The following is a 26,516-nucleotide window of genomic DNA, read 5'->3' as shown; positions in this document are numbered from 1 at the left end:
TGCCTGCCTAGAGATCCTGTCTGTACTGAGTTTGTACATTCTCCCTGTGACCGCGTGGGTTTTCTCCGGGAGCTCCAGTTTCCTCCCGCACTCCAAAGGTTTGTAGGTTAATTGGTGAGGGTAAGAAAAGATTATAAATTGGCCCGAGTGTGTAGGATAGTGTGTGGGGGTCGCTAGTCGGCCTAGATTTGGTGGGCCAAAGGGCTTATTTCCTAGCTGTATCTCTAAACTAAACTAAACCCAGTTTGGAATGATGAATTTGGAGTTCTGCAGGAGTTCCGGAACTCAATATCTCCAGCAAGGTCTACTGTTGTAAATAAATTGCACATTTCTGTTGACCCATGACTTCAAGCAGAATGGATCAATTGCTGGACTTGGACCAAGGACGTGAACTTCAATCCCACCAATAATTATATAAATCTGTAAATCCACCAAGTCTATGATGAGAAGGTTGTGGAGGCTTTGGAGAGGGTGCAGAAGAGGTTCACCAGGAAGCTGCCTGGATTAGAGGATTTTGCCATAACGTGAAGTTGAGCAAACATATTACTTTCTCTGCAACAATACTTGGAAGTTGAGGGGAGATCTGAGAGGAGTATGTGAAATGATGAGAGGCATAGATAAGGTCTATGTTAAAACTAGAACTAGGGGACATAGTTGCAGAATAAGGGGGGGCTCTTTTAAAACGGAGATGAGGAAGAACTTCTTCACCCAGAGGGTGGTTAATTTATGGAATTCACTGCCCCAGGGAGCAGTGGAAGCAGAAACTTTAAATATATTTAAGACTAAAATAGATGGTTTTTTAGCTGCCAAGGGGATAAGGGGCTACGGGGAGAGGGCAGGGATATGGACCTAGGTATGGTTAGTATAGTAAGACCTGAGTGATCTCCTGGACAAGTGTCGATCGCCTGGATTGGGGTCGGAGAGGAATTTCCCGGATTTTTTTCCCGAATTGGACCTGGGTTTTTATCCGTTTTTTTGCCTCTCCCAGGAGATCACGAGGTTTTTGGGGTGGAGAGGGGTGATAGCGGTATAAAGGGGAGGGTAGTGTCTTGTGTTCTGTGTCTTGTGTCTACTGTTTGTGGGTAAGTGTGTCTGTTTAGTGTTCAGCCATGAGCGAATGGCGGTGCGGGCTCGACGGACCTGGTGGTCTACTCTCGCACCTACTTTCTATGTTTCTATGTTTCTAGGTCAAGATCCAGGAGAGAGCTGAGAATTTGAAGCTGCAGCTTAGATTTCTTACCTTGTGTTTAATCCGCATTCCTATCAGGAAGACGAACTGTGCCAGGAAGAGGGTGAAGCTCAGGTGCTTGTGGACGGTGGTGTTGGCGTTCTGGATGGAGCTGCAGTTGACAAAGATGGCGATGGAGGCGGCGAGGCACAGCAGAGAGATGATGAGGCAGATGTAGGTGATCACCTCCAAGTGCCGGTCACCCTGCTGCGGGCACAATGTGGGACACAACGTTCATACCACAGCAGCGGCAAGGTCTCCAGGGACAACACGATGGAGTCTGGGCCTGGTCCCCTCGAGCGCTCGATCACCAGGCCTCAACTCATCATGTTCTAGAATGCCAACTATCAATTCCCTCGTGAACACCAACCCTGATGCCTAGGGCTCTGATACCCCCAGAATGTCCATTGACAACAGGCTGGAGCTCTGAGCCAGGCCCCTTCTAGGTTTACAGGGCACCAACTCATCATGTTCTAGAACATTGATCATCAATTCCTTTTTGATCGAGAACCCTTGTCTCCCTGATGTCCTGAGGCTCTGATACTTGCAGTATCTCCAGGGACAACGGGCTGGAGTTTTGGGCCAGGCCCAGTCAACCTCTAGAACACAATTAATGGTTCCCATTCAACCCCTCATTCAAGAACCCTTGAGTCCCATTTGCCCGTATTTGGACCACATTCCACTGTACCTGTCCAAATGTCTTTTAAATGTTGCCATTGGACGTGTCTCAACTACTTTCACATACCTGCCACCCACTGTGTGGAAAAGCTGCCCCTCAGGTTCCCATTATTTTTTTCCCCTCTCATCTTCAACCCATGTCCTTCAGTTCATGATTCCTCTCCCGTAAGGTTGATTGTACTGGATTAAGGTACACAAATTATGAATGGGATGGGTATAGATGAAGTGGATTATGAGAAACGTTATACCACAGCACAGGCGTGAAAAATCAGAGGGTATAGGTGTAGGGTAAAGGGTGTGAGGTTTGGGGAGGATTTGAGGACGAATGATTTCACCCAGAGGGTACCTGTGATCTGGGACACCCAGATTGTGTGGGTGGAAGCGGCAGCTACCTCACAGCGCTCTAAGGTATGACTTAAATCACCAAGGTGTAGAAGGCAACAGACCAAGCAGTAGCATTGTGTAGAAAGGAACTGCAGATTTAATAGGCACAAAAAGCTGGAGTAACTCAGCGGGACAGGCAGCATCTCTGGAGAGAAGGAATGGGTGACGTTTAGGGTCGAGACCCTTTTTCAGACCAATAGATGCTTGCGGGTCAGCATGGACATGGTGGGCTGAAGGGTCTGTTTCAATGCTGTGTGTCTCCTTCCCTCTGACTCTCTGACTTGTTCCCTCTTTAGTTTTTCTGTTGAACGACCTCGTACCTTAAGATCAACAGGAGCCATTAAAATAGCAAAGCTTGTGAGGTGGTCACACTGGCAGTCCACGTATGTCTGATTGAAACCATACGTTACACAACCCTCACGGGACCAGACACTTTCACCTTCCGTCGTCTTCCAAAACACACACGTTGGCTTCTCGTTGTCTTTCTGTTCCTGCGACTGAGAAGAGCAAAGACTTTTAACCATCGATTGAATCTTTCTGATAACAGGTTGAGCATTCACACTTCCCCAAGTTGTGTTAGCACAGAAAACATCAGATCTGTCCTATCCCTTTGGTGACACCAATTCACAGTGACTTCTGCAGGTGGGAAACCGGCCACAGGATCACATTTAACCCAACAGAGGGAACACCATTGCTACCAATCTCACCGTATTGTCCCATCAAACTGCCCCAGGGTGGGGCATGGATACATACAGTGAAGCTCCCTCCACATTGAAACTGGCCTGGGGAAGGGCAGTCAGACTAATATCGAGAATGAATCCCCTTCTACAATATCCCAGCTGACACCCCACATACACAGTGCAGTGATAGCGATTGTCTTTCATTGATATGGCGGCTATACACTGAAACTACAGCTTCACCACCACCTGAGAAATGGTGGCACATGGTCTCCTCCTGTGACCCGTCTCTTTACCAATCTCTAACCCTTCACCCCTCTCCCTCAGATGTGGCATTTCCACTTCCTGCATCAGGTCTCCTTGTACTGACCCTGAGTAACGGTGAATGGAGTGGTGACCATAAACTGACCTGAACCAGCTCAGACCCGCTTATGTGGAGACATCAGGCCTGAAGCCAGGCTCAGTGTGTCTACTGCCCACCCAACCTTCACACTTCAGGGTGAGGTGGGTTAACCAGGGTCACATGTACACCATCCCTACATAGCGTACAGTGACTTCCCAGCAGTAAATCACCCAGAGCAAAGGTACTTCCTGATCTTCTCCTTCGTTCACTAAGTGTACAATCAGAGCCAATCCTCTCATCTGAGTCTAACGTAAACACAAGATGGTGCAAGTACTCAGCAGGTCAGGCAGGTACTGCAGACAATGAGAAGTTAGCTTTGTTCCTCTGTCCATTGATGCTGCCTGACCTGCTGAGTGTTCAGGCAATTTCTGTATTTCATTCCAGTCTCTGCACCTTTAGCTTTTCCCTCATCTACTTGGCCAGTTAGTCCTAGATAACACCTTGCAAATTCCTGCACTATGTGACACAGATTTGATGGGGACTTACCCAATGGAGGCAGAAGGAGTTTAATTCTGAGTTCAGGAACTATTTCCCATTTGTACCTTTGGGGGAGCCCATTATCCATCGGGACACACCCTGGGTGGTATTTACAAACCTGGTTGATTGCCAGAGTGAAATTGACCATTTCTTTCAGCTTGGAGCTGGCGACTTTGTTGCTGATCGTGGCTGAGACCACCTTGGAGATCAATGGGAACGTCCTCTGAGTTGAGATTCCTCCTTTAATCTCTCTGTTCAACAGGGATTCCATGTCGTTGAATACAAGAAAGGAAACAGCCACAAAGTCTGCTGGAGATAACAGTTCAACCATTGGTGAGTGTGGAGAAAGGTCAGGTGTCAGACTCCAGTAACTGGACATAAAGGCAGGTCTACAGCACCCACCACCCATTCCTGTGGTGCCCTGTACAGGGGCTCTGAGCATTAAAACCAGCTTAAACAGTGGTGGATCGGGAGATCATCGAGCAGCCTGCTTTGTCCAGGACAGTTTCAGGTTAGTTTGAGTGCTGTTACAACTACACACAATCAGGCAAGTGAAGGGTGATCTATCACGGTCCTGACTTGTGCCTTGTGGGTGGTTACACATGGCCATTCACACAAGATAGTCATTGTGTCACAGAGCTCAGATTCAGGTCTTCAGCCCAACTTGTCCATGCCGACCAAAATGCCCCATCTAAGCTTGTCCCATTTCCTGCGTTTGGCCCATATCTGTCCAAATGTTTTATATTCATGTATCTGTCCGAGTGTCTTTTAAAGAACCGGCTGTTATAGAACTGGCCTCAACAACCTCATCTGGAAGCTTCTTCCACATACCCACCTCTCCATGAGTGAAAAAGTTGCCCCTGGGGTTCCCCTCTCACCTTTAAACTATGTCCTCTGTTCTTGATTCCCCTACTCTGGATAAAAGATTCTATGACATTCATCCATCATTATCTAGATGATGCCTTTCTGTGGAATGACATGATGAATGTAGCAAATATCTAGACTAGAGGCACAGCTTTAACGTGAAAGGGAAAAGTTTCAAGGAGACGTGCGGGGCAAGTTTATAATACAGATGGTGGTGGGTGCCTGGAACATGTTGCCAGGGGTGGCGGTGTAAGCTGATGCAATAATGGCGTGTAAGAGGCTTTTAGATAGGCACATGGCTATGGAGGGGTATTATGGATCATGGTCAGGCTGAATAGTTTATCTTGGCTTCATGTTCCGCACTGAGGTTGTGGCCAAAGGACCTGTTCCTCTGCTGTATCGTTTTCTATGTTCCATCAGTTCCTGTGATATTTACACACCAGGTATGGAAGGATGGGAAAGAGACAGAACATTTACCAGGGTTAGTGCCTTCAGTGATTGAACTCCAGAATATCTTCATGACATTGCTCGCAACATGCATCTCCACCAAATGGTCCGCATTGCTATTCTTCTTTTCAATCACCTGGAACTTCAGAACTATGAGAAAAGATCAGATGTTGTGAAGCATGCAATGGCAACAGAACTGATCTCTCTCTTTCTCTCTCTCTCTCTCTCTCTCTCTCTCTCTCTCTCTCTCTCTCTCTCTCTCTCTCTCTCCAAGGTCTAACAACCTGTCCGGCAGACGTTACAAGGCATTCTACGCCTTCACCTCCAGACTTAGGAACAGCTTCATCCCCAGAGCTATAGTTGCTCCCTGCTGAGTGCTGGTGGTGCCCCCCCCCCCCCCATGATGGTCACGTCACACATCGAGCCGGCACAGACCTATTTGTACTTTATACTGTTTTAACTGATTTTTGTTTTTAATCATGTTTCTCTGGGTGTCTAAATTTTTAGCTAATAAAGTTATTACATCGGATGGAAACGGCACACCAAATCTTGTTGTACCTCTGTGCAATGATAGTAAAATATATTATTATTATTATTGCCAACACTTGTTAGCCGTGGCTCAGGTGGTGCTCTTGTCCCACTTCCACACCCTGAGCACAGAGTCTGGGCTGACTGGTCCTCAAACCTGTGTCTCAACTTCAGAACATCCTGATGGATGTCACTGTTGAAGCGTCATTGAATTGCTATGAAGATGGTTCAGTCATATTGCACCTGGGTACCGTGCATGAGGGAAGATGTGGCCTTAGAGAGAGAGCAGGCAAGGTTTAGTGGTAATATCCAGTCACTGAGGAACACCAGTCCCATGGACAGGCCAAAGAAGGATGCATTGTTTTCTTTAGAGAAGGTTGTGAGTTGAGTGTGCAGCTAAACGGCTACAACACCTACAGTTAGAGTTTGTGGGTATAAGTATAGCACAGGCGAGCTCCAGTCACCACTGCACAGCACAGGGAGATCGTTTAGCTCAACACCTTTGTGCAGTCCACCTGAACCTACCTGATCTCCCGGTTGCCAAACACTTTAATTCTCATTGACATTTAATGACATTGACGACTGCTTTGGTGCCACCTCCTGCACCCACACACAACTGACTGACTTCATCCACTTCACCACCAACTTCCATCCGGCACTCCAATACACCTGGACGATTTCCGACACTTCCCTACCATTCCTTGACCTCACCATCTCCATCGCAGGGGACAGACTCCTGACCGACATACATTACAAACCCACTGACTCACATGGCTATCTGGACTACACGTCTTCCCACCCTGCCCCCTGTAAAGACTCCATCCCCTACTCCCAATTCCTCCGCCTACGCCGCATCTGTTCCCAGGATGAGATATTTCATACCAGGGCATCGGAAATGTCCTCGTTCTTCAGGGAACGGGGATTCCCCTCCGCCACCATAGATGAGGCTCACACCAGGGTCTCATCCATACCCCGTAACACTGCTCTCTCTCCCCATCCCCGCACATGCAACAAGGGCAGAGTCCCTCTGGTCCTCACCTTTCACCCCACCAGCCGGCAAATACAACACATAATCCTCCGCCATTTCCGCCACCTCCAACATGACCCCACCACTCGCCACATCTTCCCATCTCCCCCCATGTCTGCCTTCCGCAAAGACCGCTCCCTCCGCAACTCCCTCGTCAATTCTTCCCTTCCCTCCCGCACCACCCCCTCCCCGGGCACTTTCCGTTGCAACCGCAAGAAATGCAACACCTGTCCCTTCACCTCCCCCCTCGACTCCATTCAAGGTCCCAAGCAGTCGTTCCAGGTGCGACAAAGGTTCACCTGTATCTCCTCCAACCTCATCTACTGCATCCGCTGCTCTAGATGTCAGCTGATTTACATCGGTGAGACCAAGCGTAGGTTGGGCGACCGTTTCGCCGAACACCTCCGCTCAGTCCGCAATAACCTACCTGACCTCCCGGTGGCTCAGCACTTCAACTCCCCCTCCCATTCCCAATCCGACCTCTCTGTCCTGGGTCTCCTCCATTGCCAGAGTGAGCAACAGCGGAAATTGGAGGAACAGCACCTCATATTCCGTCTGGGGTCCTTGCGTCCTTATGGCATCAACATTGAATTCTCCCAATTTGGCTAGCCCGTGCTGTCTCCTCCCCTTCCTTCACCCTCTAGCTGTCTCCTCCCACCCTCCCATCCGCCCGCCCTCGGGCTCCTCCTCCTCCTCCCTTTTTCCTTCTTTCTTTCCCCACCCCCCATCAGTCTGAAGAAGGGTTTCGGCCCGAAACGTCGCCCATTTCCTTCGCTCCATAGATGCTGCTGCACCCGCTGAGTTTCCCCAGCAATTTTGTGTACCTTCGATATTCCAGCATCTGCAGTTCCCTTTTGAACACTTTAATTCTCCTTCCCATTCCCACACAGACCTTTCTGTGGCAAATTTCTGTGTCGAGTTTCTCCAGCACTTTTGTCGCCTATTTCCTTCGCTCCATAGATGCTACTGCACCCGCTGAGTTTCTCCAGCACTTTTGTCTACCTTCGATTTTCCAGCATCTGCAGTTCCTTCTTAAACACAGACCTTTCTGTCCTAGGTCTCCTCCATTGTCAGAGTGAGGTTAAATGCAAATTGGAGGAACAGCACCTCATATTTTGTTTGGGCAGCTTCCAGCCCAGTGGTATGAATATTGATTTCACTCACTTTAGGTAGCCCCGGCATTCCCTCTCTCTCTATCGCTCCTCCTCCCAAGTCACACTAGCTTCTCGTTTTCACCCTACAAACAGCTAACAATGGCCTGTTTCCTTCATCATCGTTACTTGTTTGCATATATTTCATTCATTGTTCTTTATCTCTCTACTTCATTGTATATATCTCTTGTTTCCCTTATCTCTAACTAGTCTGAAGTAGGTTCTCGACCAGTCACCCATTCCTTCTCTCCAGAGATGCTGCTTGTCCCGCTGAGTTACTCCAGCTTTTTGTGTCTATCTTTGGTTTAAACCAACATCTGCAGTTCATTCCTACATGAAACAGGAACCCCAGCTGACAGTGACCCCTGAGTGACCTTCCAACGGAGCTGTGGCAACAGGTACAACACTGGAGACAGGACACCTCACTATTCCAGGTGTGTTGTGTTACACCAAACCCTTCCCACGCAGTCTCAGCAACTCTGACATCAAAACACAGCAGGCGGTGGATTCAGCAGCTCAGGCAGAACGATTGGAAAGAGAAAGGGTTCTGAAACATCGGCCGTTTCTCTTGCCTCAGATGCTGCCTGAGCTGCCGAGTGTTTCCAGCATTTTCTGGGACTTTTCCCCCCAAATTCCCTTCGATCTGCAGTTCTGTCAAATTTTCTCCTCAGGAAATATGGCAGTAACATTGATATCAAGACCCAACATCTTAATCAATCCATCTTAATCAATCAATCCGCCAGGTTGGTGATCGGGCTGATCACCAACGGTGATGAAACAAAACTACAGAGCGGAGGTGCAGAACCTGACGGACTGGTGCTCACGTATCAACTTGTCATTAAACACCTCCAAGACTAAGGAGCTGATTATCGACTTCAGGAGGTCACAGAAGGGGGAATACGCCCCAATCTCCATCTACGGGGACAGTGTGGAGAGAGTGTCCAGTGTTAAGTTTCTGGGCACACACATCGCAGAGGACCTCACATGGTCCACCAACACCGCTGCACTGGTCAAAAAGGCACAGCAACGACTGTTCTTCCTGAGAACATTGAAAAGAACTGGTCTGCCCCAACAGCTGCTGACAACCTTCTACCGCTGCACGACAGAGAGCATACTATTGTATGGCATCTCTGTATTGTATCTCAACAGGGCAGAGGCGGAGAGGAGAGCTCTTCAGCGCGTCATCCACAGAGCGCAGAAGATCATTGGGACACTGCTACCAGCCTTGGAGGGCATCTACCAAACACGGTGCCTCAGGAAGGCCGTCAGCATTCACAAAGACTCCTCACACCCTTGTAATGGACTGTTCGAACTACTTCCTTCCGGCAGACGTTACAAGGCCTTCTACGCCCGCACCTCCAGACTCAGGAACAGCTTCTTTCCCAGAGCTATAGCTGCTCTGAACCGGCCCTGCTGAGTGCCCCCCACCCCCACGGACTGTCTTCCTCGGATGGTCACGTCGCACAGACACATCTGCACTTTAGTCGGATTTTACTATTTTACTGTTGTAAAGTTCTTTTTACAAACCATGTTCTCGGGGTATCTAAATCTAAATGTTAGTAGTTACTTAAGTTATGATGTCGGATGGAAGCTACATACCCAAATCTCGTTGCACTTATGTGTAATGACAATAAAATATATTATTATTATTATTATATTTTATTCATCTATTCAACACCAAGTGATGAACACGCACTTCAGGCTCAAAGCTGATTATTTGAAAGTAAACTGCACATTGCCTCCCCTTCATTTAAATCCAGTTCCACACACTCGGTAACTAGCAATGAGAACCTTTGTTGCGATGGTGAATGTTTCCCAAGGAGAGTACTTTACCAAATGAATCTGTTGTGATGGTCTTCACTTGTGAACTGGGCAGAGTAAGAGCTATCGCCATGGCCATATTGTCCACAAGGTCCAATATGGTTGTTACTACCTTCTGCCTTTCATTTGTGTTCATGGTTTCCAGCAGTGAGTGATTGAGAACCGTGTTTGTAAAGGCTTCCATGTCCTGCGGGTGAATAGAACACTCAATATAATGAAAAGTAAAACATTGTGATTACATGGTTCAGAAATGTTGAGAGAATATGGGCAAAACATGGGGAAATGGGACGAGCTTAGATGGGGCATTTTGGTCAACATGGACGAGTTGGGCCAAAGTGCTTGTTTCCTTTCTCAATGTCCGTCATATTGAATGCTGGAATCCGGAAAAAGCACAGAAACAGGCCCTTCGGCCCACCGAGTCCGCACCGATCATTGATCACCCGTTCACACTAGTTCCATGTCAACCCAGTTACTCATCTACCCTCGCTACACTAGGGGCAACTTACAGAAGCCAATTAACCTACAAACCCGCACCTCTTTCAGATGCGGGAGGAAAGTAAACCCATACAGTCACAGAGAGAACGTGCAAACTCCACACAGAGAGCACCCAAAGTCAGGATCAAATCTCGGTGTCTGGCGCTGTGAGGCAGCAGCTCTTCCCGCTGCGCCATTGTGCTGCCCACAGAATCTTTGTAAATATCCTCGTGACTCTCTATATCTCAAACGCTCACCACTTTTACCCGAAGATAAAATCGTAAGGTTTGAAAACCCTTACCTTGGTATCACTTTCCACGCTGAAATTCTGACACATTTTATATTGGAAGCAAGCAGCTATGTTCAGCACGTCTTCTGCAGAGGTTAACTGGACAATGGAACAAGACAACAGTTAGATGTATTAGACTGGCCGTGCTGGGGAATTAGTCAAACGTTACAAGCAATCGGAAAAAGAGTCTGATGATAAAGGCTGTAAAACTGCTTGTGTACAGGGGTGGTGTGAGTGTCATGTACCAAGGCAACTCTGAATGGACCTCACAGCTTAAATGGTGGCAATGACACCAAGGAGTTGCTTATAACGAAGGGTTGCCTTTAAAAACACAGAACACTGAAGAGTACAGCACAGGAACAGGCCCTTCGGCCCACAATGTCTGTGCCGAACACGATGATTCTGTGTGCGGTGAGACCGACGTTGCAGCGGCCCCTGCAGCCTGGCTGTCTTTTTTTATTTTTTTGTCCAGTTGAATATAGTTTGTTGTGTTCTTTTTATATTGCTTTTGGCTGTGTATATGTGGGGCGCGGGGGGGGTGAGAAGGGGAAACTTTTAAATCTCTTACCTGCACGGGAGACCCGACCTTTTTCATGTCGGGCCTCCGTTGTCGTTGGGGCCTAGTACCGTGGAGCGGCCTCCAGCCGGAACAACCTGGGGCCTCCAGTTGCGGAGCCTGTGGACCACTCACTATTGTGGGGCTGGCCGGCCTCGGTGCGTGGAGAGCTGTGGTGGCTCGCTGCTGCGACCGGACTCCGGAGTTCGGAGGCTCCAGCCACAGGTCCGGTGGACGGTGACATCAGGAGCTCGCGGGTCCCTGGTGGGAGACTGCTTTTCGTAGCTCCCACAACGCAACTTCGCCCGCCCGTGTCGCGGGGTTGGAATTACCTGGAGCGGGTCCTTACATCGCCCGGCACAGCTTTAACGGCTGCGGGACATGCCAACACTTGCCGGGGGCTCCCACATTGAGACATTAAGACTTGGAGTGGGGCCTTACATCGCCCCGAGCGGCCTTACATCGCCCAGCGCGGCCTTAATGGCTGTGGGACTTACCATCGCCTGCCGGGGGCTTTAACATTAGGGGGAGAAATATGAAACACAGGGGAGAGAAAATACTTAGCCTTTCATCACAGTGAGGAGGAGATTCACTGTGATGGATGTTTGTGTGAATGGAATTGTTAGTGTTTCTTGTAAAAATTGTTTCTTTTTGTATGGCTGTAGAAACAGAGTATCGTTTTAAGCCTCATTTGAGGTTCAAATGACAATGAATAAAATATTGATAAGACCAACTCTTAACTGCCTGTACATAACCCATATCCCTCCATACACTGCATATCCGTGCACAAATGCAAAAGTATCTTAAACACCATGGTCATATCTGCTCCACCCCCAACAGTGTGTTCCAGGCACCCACTACAACGTGTGTAAAATACTTGCCCCCCGATTAACTCCTTGAAACTTTGCCCCTCTCGCCCTAAAGCTGACAGTCTATTTCATCCATGTCTCTCATCATTTTATATACTTCTATCAGGTCTCCCCTCAACCTCTGGCATTCCAGAAAACAATCCAAGTCTGTCCAATCTCTCCTGTGGCTAACACCACCTAATCCAGATATCATTGTGCAACATCTCCAAATCCTCCACATCCTTCCTGTAACATGGCGACCAGAACAGTATGCAATGGTCCAAATTTAGAAACACAGAAGATAGGTGCAGGAGGATGCCATTCGGCCCTTCGAGTCAGCACCGCCATTCATTGTGATCATGGCTGATCGTCGCCAATCAATAACCCGTGCCTGCCTTCTCCGCACATCCCTTGATTCCACAAGCCCCTAGAGCTCTATCTAACTCTCTCTTAAATTCATCCAGTGATTTGGCCTCCACTCCACTCTGTGGCAGGGAATTCCACAAATTCACAACTCTCTGGGTGAAAAAGTTTTTTCTCACCTCAGTCTTAAATGACCTCCCCTTTATTCTACGACTGTGGCCCCTGGTTCTGGACCTGCCCAGCATTGGGATCATTTTTCCTGCATCTAACTTGTCCAGCCCTTTTATAATTTTACATGTTTCTATAAGATACCCCTTCATCCTTCTAAATTCCAGTGAATTTAGCCGAACAAAAGTCCTATAGAGCGACATGTACTTTACAGGGTATGGTGTATAGTGTAAAACACAAAGTGCTGGAGGAACTCAGCGGGTCAGGCAGCATCTCTGGAGAACATGGATAGGCGATGTTTCGAGGTCGTGAAGCTTCTTCAGTCTGATTGTAGTGGACACTACAATGTGAAATCTTCAAGGATGGTCCCGACACTCAACGTGGTCTGTCCATTCCCTCCACAGGTGCTGCCTGACCCGCTGAGTCGCTCCAGCAGTGTGGATCTAATCACTGTGCCTCTGTGGAAGTCAGAGGTCGTTCACGTACCTGCTTGCGACTGCACCGCTGCACTGTGGAACTCCGCTTTCCCGAGTCGGAACAAACGAGTGGATCGACTGGTGTAAGAATCACATGAAAGAGATGTCAGTGTCACCTGCAGACTTCACCTGTCACCCTCCTGATGTTCACCCATCGGGCAGAGTAGATCTCACCTCTGCCCCTCACCCAGAGCTCCACTATGGTGCTCCCACCATGTGCAACGTTAGATTGGGCGACCTGAAGTGTTCTCAATATTCCAAGTGTGGCCTCATCGACATTTACACAATTGTAACACAACATCTCAGCTGTTGTACTGAATGCCCCGACCAATGAAGGCAAACATGGCAAGTGCCTTCTTTGTCACCTTTTCAAAGCACCCAATCAAAGTTGTAATCCACAATTTCCCACCCAGAGAACCATGTTAACCATCACTAATCAGTCCCTGCCGTCCCTTCCACAGCTTCTGCCTGACTTGGTGAGTGTTTCCGTCATCTCCAGTTTTGATTCCCTGAACATCAGCTCTCATCCTAAGTCTGAGCTTACCTTGACAGGTCTGGTGTGTCTGTCCTGGCCCTGGGTGATATCCCGCTCCACAGACACAGAGGTGACTCCCAAAGGTGTTGCGACAGGTCATGTTGGCGCTGCACTGGTGCCCATGCTCGCATTCGTCCACATCTGTTGCAGAAAGGGACAGAGATACAAACATCGACAGCATGGATGGTGAGGAGAGAGAGACTGCGAGTGACGAGGGAGTGATGCACAGAGTGTGACAGGAGCTCACTCTCACATCCTTGTCACTCTTCACCCACTCTCCGCCCGGCATGGTCTTACCCCACACTGAGGTCAGATCTTATAGAGGTGTATGAAATCATGAGATGAGAAGGGAATGGAGGGTTATGGCATGAGTGCAGGCAGGTGGGACTAAGGGAAAAAAAGTTGTTCGGCACGGACTTGTAGGGCCGAGATGGCCTGTTTCCGTGCTGTAATTGTTATATGGTTATATGAGGGGAATAGATAGGGTGAGTGCACAGTTTTTATCCAGAGCAGGGGAATCAAAAACCAGACGACACAGGTTTAAGAGAGGGGCAAATTTAATAGGACGTTGAGGGGCAACTGTTTCACACAGAGGGGGGCAGATATATGGAATGAGGTGACAGAGGAGATAATTGCGGCAGATGCTATAATAACATTTAACAGACACTTGGACAGGTACATGGGTAAGACGTGCTCAGTGGGATATGGACCAAATGTTTGTAAATGGGACTAACTTAGATGGAGCATGGATGAGTTGGGTCGAAGGGCCTGTTTCCGTGCTGTATGACTCTGACTGCAAGCCTCATCAACACAGGAATCATTGGAAACACTCCTGATTCTCTGCTTTTGTCCAACATGTACCCTGACAAGTGGCCCTGTTCCCCCCTGCAGATAAATTGAACTGAACGTCTTCCAGGCAGAAAATACAGACACTACAAGAGAAGGGATACGGCTGGGAGAACATATAGAACATAGAACAGTTCAGCCCCCCCCGGCCCACAATGTCCAAGCCAAACATGACAACAAGGTCAAACTGCAGATGCTGGTTTAAACCGAAGATAGACACAAAAAGCTGGAGTCAGACAGTATCTCTAGAGAAGGTGACGTTTCGGGTTGCGATCTGAAGAAGGGTCTCAGCCCGATACGTCCCCTATTTCTTTTCTCCAGAGATGTTGTCTGACCCGGTGAGTTACTCCAACATTTTGTGTCTCCCAAGATAAACGAATGTCCTCTGCCTGTATATGATCCATATCCCTCCTGTTTATCTACATGCCCATCAAAAAGCCTCTTATACTATAATATCGCATCTGCCTCCACAACCAACCCTGGCAGCACATTCCAGCACCTACCGTTCTCTGTGTAAATAAACTTGCCCAGCATATCTCCTTTAAACTTTGCATCTTTCACTTTTAAGCTACGCCCTCTAGTCTTTGACATTTCCACCCTTGGGAAGAACATTCTGACTGAATTGGTTGATATCTATAAATGGGCCAATATTATTGTGGAGGTTACTGAGAAAATTAGAGACACTTTTTATTGACACATAGGGTGCCTGGATCACACTATCAGGGGTGATCATGGAGGTGATAGACTTTCAAGAGTCAAGAGTGTTTTATTGTCATATGGGTTGAGGGAGAGCTGGAAAAGGGCTGAGGGAGAGCTGGGGAGGAGAAAGCAGGGACACGCGACTCAATTATAATTATTATATTCTACGAATTCCCAATTGGGCCCCGCACCTCCTAAGGCCGGCCCTGCTCCACAAGAACCTCACTTACTCCATGCTGCCTATAATTATTGTAGCTCTTTCTCTTTTTCCGAACCGTGTCCAATTTCCCTTGAAAACCATGGCTCTTTCCAATTATTACTCTCTCCTTTCAACCGAACAGGGACATAAAGATTCTGTACTTAAAATTTCACCTTTAAATGTCTTCCATTTCTCTAGTACATACTTCCCATAAAACAAAATGTCCCAATTCACTCCCTTTAAATCCTTTCACATCTCCTCAAAGTTAGCCTTTGTCCATTCAAAAATCTCAACCCTAGGTTCAGTTCTGACCTTCTCCATAATTATATTGAAACTAATGGTATTGTGATCACTGGACCCGAGTGCTCCCCAATACATACCTCCGCCACCTGACCTGTCTCATCTCACAGCCCCTTCTCACCTCTATGTATTGCTGCAAAAAACTATCCTGCGCACATTTTACAAACTCCAAACCATCCAGCCCATTTACAGAATGTGTTTCCCAGTCTATGTGTGGAAAATCGAAATCTCCCACAATCACTACCTTGTGCTTACTACTAATATCTGCTATCTCGTTACATATTTGCTCTTCCAATTATCGCTCCCCATTAGGCGTGCTATAATACACCCCTATAAGTGTTGCTACACCTTTTCCATTTCTCAGTTCCACCCAAATAGCCTCCCTAGACGAGCCCTCTAATCTATTCTGCCAAAGCACTGCTGTAATATCATCCCTGACAAGCAATGCAACACCTCCACCTCTTGCCCCACCAATTCTATCACACCTGAAGCAACGAAATCCTGGAATATTTAGTTTCAAATCACAGCCATCCTGCAACCATGTTTCACTAATCGCCACAACATCATACTTCCAGGTGTCAATCCAGGCTCTAAGCTCATCCACCTTACTTCCAATGCTCCTAGCTTTAAAATATACACATTTAAGAAACCCACCACCTCTTATTCACTCAGTCTGAAGAAGGGTTTCGGCCCGAAACGTCGCCTATTTCCTTCGCTCCATAGATGCTGCTGCACCCGCTGAGTTTCTCCCGCATTTTTGTGTACCTCTTATTCACTGTTTATTATCTTTTTCTTCTTTCTTCCCTACATGTTGGGTCTGGGTGCTTCCCTTCGCTGACTCATGCCTCACCCACTGTCTACTAGCTTTCTCTATTTGACTCCCTCCCCCCAACCATTCTAGTTTAAAGTCTCCCCAGTAGCCTTTGCATATCTCCCCGCCAGGATATTGGTTCCCCTCGGGTTCTAGTGCTCGAGTCCCTTCCCCAAAAGAGGTCCCAGGGATCAATCTTGTGAACCAGCGAGACCTTTCTTCAGACTGATGCTGCCTGTCCCGCTGAGTTACTCCGGCATGTTGAGTCTGTCTTCAATTTAAACCAGCATCTGCAGTTCTTTTCTACACATAGACAGATGTTGTACAGGTCAATCAATGGACAGATGTTGTACAGATAAGTCAATGGACAGATGTTGTGCAGGTGAACCCGGGTCTCCGGCGCTGCAAGGCAGCAACTCTACCGCTGCGCCACTGTGGCCCTTACCGATGGTGGGCGACGAATAGCGCTTCTTGTTGTTGAGGAGTAGGTTGAGGGCAGCGTCGGCGATGGCAACCTCCATGGCCTGCAGCAGGTGGCCAAGTGCTGCCTGCTGCTGCTGCTTCTTCAGGCGGCTCCATTCCTCCGGGCTGGCCAACACCGACTGGGAGAAATTACTGAGCGCCTTGCGAGAGGAGAGGCCGTGTTGTTACATAAACATAAAACATTTTAAAATCCATCACACATTGTCTTTGCGGAATGATTCATATCACAAGAACAGATATTTTAGTGGAAACAATGATCAGATTAGATTAACCCTAATCTGAGGAAAGACATTCTTGCCATAGAGGGAGTACAGAGAAGGTTCACCAGACTGATTCCTGGGGTGTCAGGACTTTCATATGAAGAAAGACTGGATAGACTCGGCTTGTGCTCGCAAGAATTTAGAAGATTGAGGGGGGGATCTTATAGAAACTTACAACATTCTTAAGGGGTTGGACAGGCTAGATGCAGGAAGATTGTTCCCGATGTTGGGGAAGTCCAGAATAAGGGGTCACAGTTTAAGGATAAGGGGGAAATCTTTTAGGACCGAGATGAGAAAAACATTTTTCACACAGAGAGTGGTGAATCTGTGGAATTCTCTGCCACAGAAGGTAGTTGAGGCCAGTTCATTGGCTATATTTAAGAGGGAGTTAGATGTGGCCCTTGTGGCTGAAGGGATCAGGGGGTATGGAGAGATGGCAGGTACAGGATATTGAGTTGGATGATCAGCCGTGATCATATTGAATGGCGGTGCAGGCTCGAAGGGTTGAATGGCCTACTCCTGCACCTATTTTCTATGTTTCTATGAGTGTATTGTGTGAGTTATTATTGCAATGAAATTCATCAGAATGCTCGTAGGCCGCCCTCCGTCATGACTGACTGACCATGGGTCATCAGAATGCTACAACTCATAGAAACACAGACAATAGGTGCAGGAATAGGCCATTCGGCCCTTCGAACCAATACCGCCATTCAATATGATCATGGCTGATCTTCCAGAATCAGTACCCCGTTCCTGTTAATTCCCCATATTGCTTGATTCTGTTAGCCCGAAGAGCTAAATCTAACTCTCTCTTGAAAATATTGGCTACACTTCACTTTCAAATTGTGCCGAGCGCTGAAATTCTTGGTGTCACAGAGTCACGTGGCACAGAAAGTGGCCCTTCGGCCCATCTCGTCCATGCCAACTAAAATGACCCAGCCAGAGAGCACTCCTGAACTCTGGTTCAGTCTGAGGGAGGGCCTCGACCCGGAACATCACCCATTCCTTCTCTCCAGTGATGCTGCCTGTCCCGCTGAGTTACTCTAGCTTTTTGTATGAGCCTACTATCTACCTCATTGGTGACCCTCGGATTAAATGTCCAAGACTACGGGCGGTCACGGTGGCGCAGCGGTAGAGTTGCTGCCTTACAGCGAGTGCAGCGCCGGAGACCCGGGTTCGATCCCGACCACGGGCGCTGTCTGTACAGGGTTTGTACGTTCTCCACGTGACCTGCATGTTTTTTTCTCCTAGATCTTCGGTTTCCTCCCACACTCCAAAGACGTACAGGTTTGTAGGTTAATTGGCTTGGTAAATGTAAAAATTGTCCCGAGTGTGTGTAGGATAGTGTTAATGTATGGGGATCGCTGGTCGGCACAGACTCGGTGGGCTGAAGGGCCTGTTTCCACACTGTATCTCTAAACTAAACTAAACTAAACTAGAGGGCATAGGTTTAAAGTGAGAGGGTCAAAGTTTAAAGGGGGTATAAAGGAGATGATGGTCAGCATGGACTCAATGGGCCGAAGGGCCTGTTTGAATGCTGCATCTCTCAAACTAAATGAATGAAATGGTGCCTGGCCTAAAACTGCTGCAGGATAGTGCGTGCAGAGAGAGCTCACCTCCATTACAATTCCAGCATCAGTACTGTTGCATGCTTTGTCCTTGAAGCTTTGAATCTTCTTTACAATGTCTGGAAGCGCAGCCTGCGTGTCCTTCTTCCGTGTTAGAGGAAAGAAAACATGGAACAATTGTAAGATTTGTTCAAAACTTTGAAAATGATAAGGAAGATGGGTGGCACGGTGGCGCAGCGGTAGAGTTGCTGCCTCACAGCGCCAGAGACCCGGGTTCAATCCTGACTGCGGGTGCTGTCTGTACGGAGTTTGTACGTTCCCCCCGTGACTTGCGTGGGTTTTCTACGAAATCTTCGATTTCCACCCACACTCCATAGACGTACAGGTTTGCAGGTTAATTGGCTTGGTATAAATGTAAATTGTCTCTAGTGTGTGTAGGACAGTGCTGGGGATCGCTGGTTGGCGAGGACTCGGTGGGCTGAAGGGCCTGTTTCCACACTGTATCTCCAAATTAAACACTGTATCTAAAATTAAAGGTCTGATGAAAATTGACAGCCGTGGAGAGAACACTGATGTTGTGTGTGTGTGTGGGAAGGAACTGCAGGGCCTTACACCATCGCCCCGCGCGGCTTGGAATGGCCGCGGGACTTTGCGAGCGCACGCCGGGTGCTCTAACACCAAGACCCGGTGCGCGACCTTGCATCACCCGGCGTGGCTTTAATGGCCGCGGGACAATCGCCATCGCCAGCCGGGGGCTTTGACTTTGACTCTGACTCTGACATCGGGGGGGAGAGTGCAGTGGAGAGATACGTTTTTTTTGCCTTCCATCACAGCGATGTGATGGATGTTTGTGTAAACTGTGTTGTGTCTCGGGTCTTTTTTGTTTTGTAATGTATGGCTGCAGAAACGACATTTCGTTTGGACCTCAAGGGGTCCAAATGACAAATAAATTGAATTGAATTGAATTGAATTGAATTGAAAAAAAATGCTGGAGTAACTCAGCGGGACAGGCAGCATCTCTGGAGAGAAAGAATGGGTGACGATTCGGGCCTCGACCCATCACCTATTCCTTCTCTCCAGAGATGCTGCCTGTCCCGCTGAGTTACTCCAGCATTTTGTGTCGAACACTGAAGTTGGTTCACTTCTCCTTCCCGTGAAGTTGAAGGATGTTATGGACACTTGGCCGATTAAATGTGGTAGAGAATGAAATGTTGCCTCTGTGTAAAGATCCTGCAGGATAGGGTGTCACCTCACCTTGTCCGGTCCTCCTGCGACAAATCTGTTGCATGCTTTCTCCTTGAAGCTTCGGATCTCGTTTACGATGTCTTGGATCACAGCCGCGTCTATCTGATGTTTTAAGGGAAAGGATACATGTAAGAGTTTTAGACAGAGGATTAGCAGCGAGTCCATGGATAGGTAGAAGGAGGTGTCTGAGAGTTGTCACGTAGCCCGACCAGAAATGTCAGGAGGAAGGGTCTCAACCCGAGTTACTCCAGCTGGTTGTGCCTATAGACCGAGGATTTTCAATTCATTCCCTTTTGCCGGCTCTGGCATCGGTTTTGCCCGTGCCCACCTTTATCGGCCAGATACATTTGGGCAGTGTGGTGGCGTGGTGGTAGACTCATGGAAACAGGCCCTTCGGCCCAACTTGCCCACCGGCCAACATGTCCCAGCTACACTAGTCTCACCTGCCCGTGTTTGGTCCATATTCCTCCAAACCTGTCCTATCCATGTACCTGTCCAACTGTTTCTTAAACGTTGGGATAGTCCCAGCCTCAACTACCTCCTCTGGTAGCTTGTTCCATACACCCACCACCCTCTGTGTAAAAAAGTTACCCCTCAGATTCCCATTAAATCGTTTCCCCTTCACCTTGAACTATGTCCTCTGGTCCTCGATTCCCCTACTCTGGGCAACAGTGTCTGTGCATCCACCCGATCTATTCCTCTCATGACTTTGTACACAAACTAGTCACCGTGGAGTTGCTGCCTCACAGCGACAGAGATCCAGGTTCGATCCTGACTACGGTTGCTTTCCGTGCAGAGATTGTGCCTTCTCCCCGTGACCGAGTGGGTTTTCTCCGGGCGCTCCGGTTTCTTCCCACACTCCAAAGACGTGCAGGTTTGAAGGTTAATTGGTTTCTGTAACTTATCCCTAGTGTGTAGGATGGATCGAGTGCATGGGTGATTGTTGGTCAGCCTGGACTCAGTGGGCCGAAGGACCTGTTTCCACAATATATCTCTAAAGTAAACTATGCTAAACAAGGCAAACACTGAGTGTTAATCACCTCCCCGTGACCGGCACCCATGCTGCAGAAGGTTGTATTGGTGGTGTTTGCATTACAGCACAGGTCAGACGCTACTCCTAAAGGTTCAGTACAGCAGTGAGCTGGTGGACCCCTGCCTCACAGCACTAGAGATCCAAGTTCGATCCTGACCTTGGGCGCTGTCAGTGCGGAGTTTGTAAGTTTTCCCGGTGACCGCGTGGATTTACTCCGGTCTCCTCCCACATCCCAAAGACGTGCGGTTTTGTAGGTTAATTGGCCCCCAGTGTGTAGGGAGTGGATGAGAAAGTGGGATAACATAGAACTAGTGTGTGAACGAGTGATCGATGGTCGGCACGGACTCGCTGGGCCGAAGGGCCAGTTTCCAGGCTGTATCTCTGAACTAAACTAAACTAAACTAAAAGGAAGATGAGGGTAGATGCACAAAGTTGGGGAAGCTCTTGAGAATCAGATACTCAAAGCACAATGTGCTGGAACTACTCAGTAGGTCAGGCAGCATCTGTGGAAAGAATGGATAGATGACGTTTCAGGCCAGGCCCCTTCTTCAGACTGCGAGCAGAGAAGATGCTTCAGTCTGAAGAAGCGTCCCGGCCTGAAACGTCACCTGTCCATTCCCTCCACAGATGCTGCCTGACCTGCTGAGTTCCTCCAGCACTTTGTTTTTTTTCTCCAAATTCCAGCAAATGCAATTCCTTGGCTGCTGCTCAATTGGACTGAGAATCAGTGAATTGGTCAGTTGGCATGACAAGAAGCATGTGTATGTATTCAGGAGAGAATTGGTGTTAGCTCTTAGAGCTAACTGAATCAGGGGATAAGGGTGAAAAAGCAGGAACTGGGTACTGATTCTGGATGATCAGCAATGATCATATTGAATGGCAGTGCTGGCTCGAAGGGCCGAATGGCCTACTCCCGTGCCTATTGTCTATGTTTCTATGCGTATCGGCGGAGTGAGCCTTGAGACCGTGAGGAGTGAGTACTGACGGGAGGGAGATCAAATGTTGAGGCCGACTGCAACAGGATTCCTTGCACAGCCTCCACTCTAATGGTGGGGACAGATGCCGGGGCTGAGGGAGGGAAGGATGGGAGCTGGAGAGGTGGTGGGAGAATCGTGGCCATGTTCTCACCTGATCGGGAGCTTTGGTAGATTGTTCTGTGGTGGCATTAATGGTTCCATAGCTGACAGTCGTTTCATCTGGAGAACAAAGAAAGCATTTTGGATTTAGACTGGGGATGGGATCATTCACCAGGGCACAGACAGAGTGGTGAGGGTGGCAGTGGTAGGGGTGGCACAGTGGTAGGGGTGGCACAATGGTAGGGGTGGCACAGTGGTAGGGGTGGCACAGTGACAGAGTGACAGGGGGCACAGTGGCATGGTGGTAAGAGTGGCACAGTGGCTGGGATGGCACAGTGGCTGGGGGCACAGTGACAGGGGGCACAGTGGCTGGGGTGACACAGTGGCTGGGGTGGCATAGTGACGGGGGGCACAGTGGCTGGGGGCATAGTGACAGGGGGCATAGTGACAGGGGGCACAGTGGCTGGGGTGGCACACTGACACAGTGGCATGGTGGGCATGACTGCCAGTGGTCGGAACCAGCTGTGCCACAGTGCTGCCCCTAAAGTTTGAAATTCCGATGTTAGACCAACCTCCCCTTGGATATCATGAACGATGGTGGCACGGTGGCGCAACGGTAGAGTTGCTGCCTCACAGCGCCAGAGACCCGTATTCCATCCTGACTACATATGCTGTCTGTACGGAGTTTGCACGTTCTCCATGTGACCTGCGTGGGTTTTCTCCGGGAGCTCCGGTTTCCTCCCACACTCCAATGACGTGCAGGTTTGTGGGTTAATTGGCTTCAGTAAAATAGTAAATTGTCCCTAGTGTGTGTAGGATAGTGTTAGTGTGCGGGGATCGCTGGTCGGCACAATGTAGCTGTGGTAAAGTTGGTGTAGGATTGCGCTAGTGTATGAGTGACCGCTGGTCGGTGGGGACTCGATGGGCCGAAGGGCCCGTTTCCATGCTGTATCTCCACACCCTGTTGTAAAGGGTGGTTGGGGGGGGGGGGGGGGAGCATGGTAGAAGCCGGGGCACATTTGTCCCGGAGGTCACGCATCATACTTACCAGGAGGGGAGCCGGCTATGAGGTTTAGTTCTGTTTTATTGTCGTTCCAAAGGCCAGATACCATGATGCGGCAACAGTATACTCCCTCATCCTTCTTCTCCAGGTCCTTTATGGTCAGGGACACATTGCCCTTCCGTAAATCTCCATGCAGTTCATATTTGGAGCTTAATTCAGGACGGATCGTGCTTGTCGCCTCAAATTGGAAAAGCTTGTTGGAGCAGCCCAACCAAGGGCATTCCCCTCGACCCCAGCAGGTTGTGTACAGTACACGACTGCTGTACGTGCAGGGGAGAGTGACTGTAGACCCCAGTACTCCCCTTATCTGTGACTCCCCTGTAAAACAGAAGCGACAGACATTCCCTTCAGTTCAGTTAGAATCACAGAGTCATTACATTACATTGACTTCTCCAATTTCAGGTAGTCCTTGCTTTCTCCCTCCTTCCCCTCCCCTTCCTAGCTCTCCCACAGCCCACTGTCTCTGCCTCCTCCTTTCTTCACATAGGGTGCCTGGATCACACTATCAGGGGTGATCATGGAGGTGATAGACTTTCAAGAGTCAAGAGTGTTTTATTGTCATATGGGTTGAGGGAGAGCTGGAAAAGGGCTGAGGGAGAGCTGGGGAGGAGAAAGCAGGGACACGCGACTCAATTATAATTATTTATTTATATTTCTACGAATTCCCAATTGGGCCCCGCACCTCCTAAGGCCGGCCCTGCTCCACAAGAACCTCACTTACTCCATGCTGCCTATAATTATTGTAGCTCTTTCTCTTTTTCCGAACCGTGTCCAATTTCCCTTGAAAACCATGGCTCTTTCCAATTATTACTCTCTCCTTTCAACCGAACAGGGATATAAAGATTCTGTACTTAAAATTTCACCTTTAAATGTCTTCCATTTCTCTAGTACATACTTCCCATAAAACAAAATGTCCCAATTCACTCCCTTTAAATCCTTTCACATCTCCTCAAAGTTAGCCTTTGTCCATTCAAAAATCTCAACCCTAGGTTCAGTTCTGACCTTCTCCATAATTATATTGAAACTAATGGTATTGTGATCACTGGACCCGGTGCTCCCCAATACATACCTCCGCCACCTGACCTGTCTCATCTCACAGCCCCTTCTCACCTCTATGTATTGCTGCAAAAAACTATCCTGCGCACATTTTACAAACTCCAAACCATCCAGCCCATTTACAGAATGTGTTTCCCAGTCTATGTGTGGATAATCGAAATCTCCCACAATCACTACCTTGTGCTTACTACTAATATCTGCTATCTCGTTACATATTTGCTCTTCCAATTATCGCTCCCCATTAGGCGTGCTATAATACACCCCTATAAGTGTTGCTACACCTTTTCCATTTCTCAGTTCCACCCAAATAGCCTCCCTAGACGAGCCCTCTAATCTATTCTGCCAAAGCACTGCTGTAATATCATCCCTGACAAGCAATGCAACACCTCCACCTCTTGCCCCACCAATTCTATCACACCTGAAGCAATGAAATCCTGGAATATTTAGTTTCAAATCACAGTCATCCTGCAACCATGTTTCACTAATCGCCACAACATCATACTTCCAGGTGTCAATCCAGGCTCTAAGCTCATCCACCTTACTTCCAATGCTCCTAGCATTAAAATATACACATTTAAGAAACCCACCACCTCTTATTCACTCAGTCTGAAGAAGGGTTTCGGCCCGAAACGTCGCCTATTTCCTTCGCTCCATAGATGCTGCTGCACCCGCTGAGTTTCTCCCGCATTTTTGTGTACCTCTTATTCACTGTTTATTATCTTTTTCTTCTTTCTTCCCTACATGTTGGGTCTGGGTGCTTCCCTTCGCTGACTCATGCCTCACCCACTGTCTACTAGCTTTCTCTATTTGACTCCCTCCCCCCAACCATTCTAGTTTAAAGTCTCCCCAGTAGCCTTTGCATATCTCCCCGCCAGGATATTGGTTCCCCTCGGGTTCTAGTGCTCGAGTCCCTTCCCCAAAAGAGGTCCCAGGGATCAATCTTGTGAACCAGCGAGACCTTTCTTCAGACTGATGCTGCCTGTCCCGCTGAGTTACTCCGGCATGTTGAGTCTGTCTTCAATTTAAACCAGCATCTGCAGTTCTTTTCTACACATAGACAGATGTTGTACAGGTCAATCAATGGACAGATGTTGTACAGATAAGTCAATGGACAGATGTTGTGCAGGTGAACCCGGGTCTCCGGCGCTGCAAGGCAGCAACTCTACCGCTGCGCCACTGTGGCCCTTACCGATGGTGGGCGACAAATAGCGCGTCTTGTTGTTGAGGAGTAGGTTGAGGGCAGCGTCGGCGATGGCAACCTCCATGGCCTGCAGCAGGTGGCCAAGTGCTGCCTGCTGCTGCTGCTTCTTCAGGCGGCTCCATTCCTCCGGGCTGGCCAACACCGACTGGGAGAAATTACTGAGCGCCTTGCGAGAGGAGAGGCCGTGTTGTTACATAAACATAAAACATTTTAAAATCCATCACACATTGTCTTTGCGGAATGATTCATATCACAAGAACAGATATTTTAGTGGAAACAATGATCAGATTAGATTAACCCTAATCTGAGGAAAGACATTCTTGCCATAGAGGGAGTACAGAGAAGGTTCACCAGACTGATTCCTGGGGTGTCAGGACTTTCATATGAAGAAAGACTGGATAGACTCGGCTTGTGCTCGCAAGAATTTAGAAGATTGAGGGGGGGATCTTATAGAAACTTACAAAATTCTTAAGGGGTTGGACAGGCTAGATGCAGGAAGATTGTTCCCGATGTTGGGGAAGTCCAGAACAAGGGGTCACAGTTTAAGGATAAGGGGGAAATCTTTTAGGACCGAGATGAGAAAAACATTTTTCACACAGAGAGTGGAGAATCTGTGGAATTCTCTGCCACAGAAGGTAGTTGAGGCCAGTTCATTGGCTATATTTAAGAGGGAGTTAGATGTGGCCCTTGTGGCTGAAGGGATCAGGGGGTATGGAGAGATGGCAGGTACAGGATATTGAGTTGGATGATCAGCCATGATCATATTGTATGGCGGTGCAGGCTCGAAGGGTTGAATGGCCTACTCCTGCACCTATTTTCTATGTTTCTATGAGTGTATTGTGTGAGTTATTATTGCAATGAAATTCATCAGAATGCTCGTAGGCCGCCCTCAGTCATGACTGACTGACCATGGGTCATCAGAATGCTACAACTCATAGAAACACAGACAATAGGTGCAGGAATAGGCCATTCGGCCCTTCGAACCAATACCGCCATTCAATATGATCATGGCTGATCTTCCAGAATCAGTACCCCGTTCCTGTTAATTCCCCATATTGCTTGATTCTGTTAGCCCGAAGAGCTAAATCTAACTCTCTCTTGAAAATATTGGCTACACTTCACTTTCAAATTGTGCCGAGCGCTGAAATTCTTGGTGTCACAGAGTCACGTGGCACAGAAAGTGGCCCTTCGGCCCATCTCGTCCATGCCGACTAAAATGACCCAGCCAGAGAGCACTCCTGAACTCTGGTTCAGTCTGAGGGAGGGCCTCGACCCGGAACAT

The 26,516-nt window shown here is 48.4% G+C and overlaps 1 protein-coding gene across 1 annotated transcript; it reads right to left on the bottom strand.

The window, feature by feature from the left end:
- Positions 1 to 1,183: 1,183 nt before the first annotated feature.
- Positions 1,184 to 26,516, bottom strand: LOC116991869 (adhesion G protein-coupled receptor E3-like). The gene is made up of 13 exons (XM_033050845.1): positions 26,508 to 26,516; positions 25,223 to 25,400; positions 21,967 to 22,034; positions 19,815 to 19,907; positions 16,695 to 16,872; positions 13,404 to 13,535; positions 12,870 to 12,937; positions 10,461 to 10,547; positions 9,698 to 9,872; positions 5,189 to 5,308; positions 3,966 to 4,153; positions 2,611 to 2,787; positions 1,184 to 1,432 (listed from the first exon to the last, which is right to left on the bottom strand). Exons 1-13 carry the CDS (start codon positions 26,514 to 26,516, stop codon positions 1,184 to 1,186), a joined length of 1,722 nt encoding a protein of 573 aa, XP_032906736.1.

The sequence above is a fragment of the Amblyraja radiata genome, chromosome 35, assembly GCF_010909765.2.
Source record: "Amblyraja radiata isolate CabotCenter1 chromosome 35, sAmbRad1.1.pri, whole genome shotgun sequence".
Classification (NCBI taxonomy): Eukaryota; Metazoa; Chordata; class Chondrichthyes; order Rajiformes; family Rajidae; genus Amblyraja; species Amblyraja radiata.
Note: the sequence above shows the minus strand (reverse complement) of the source record. Positions and strands in the feature narration are given on the sequence as shown.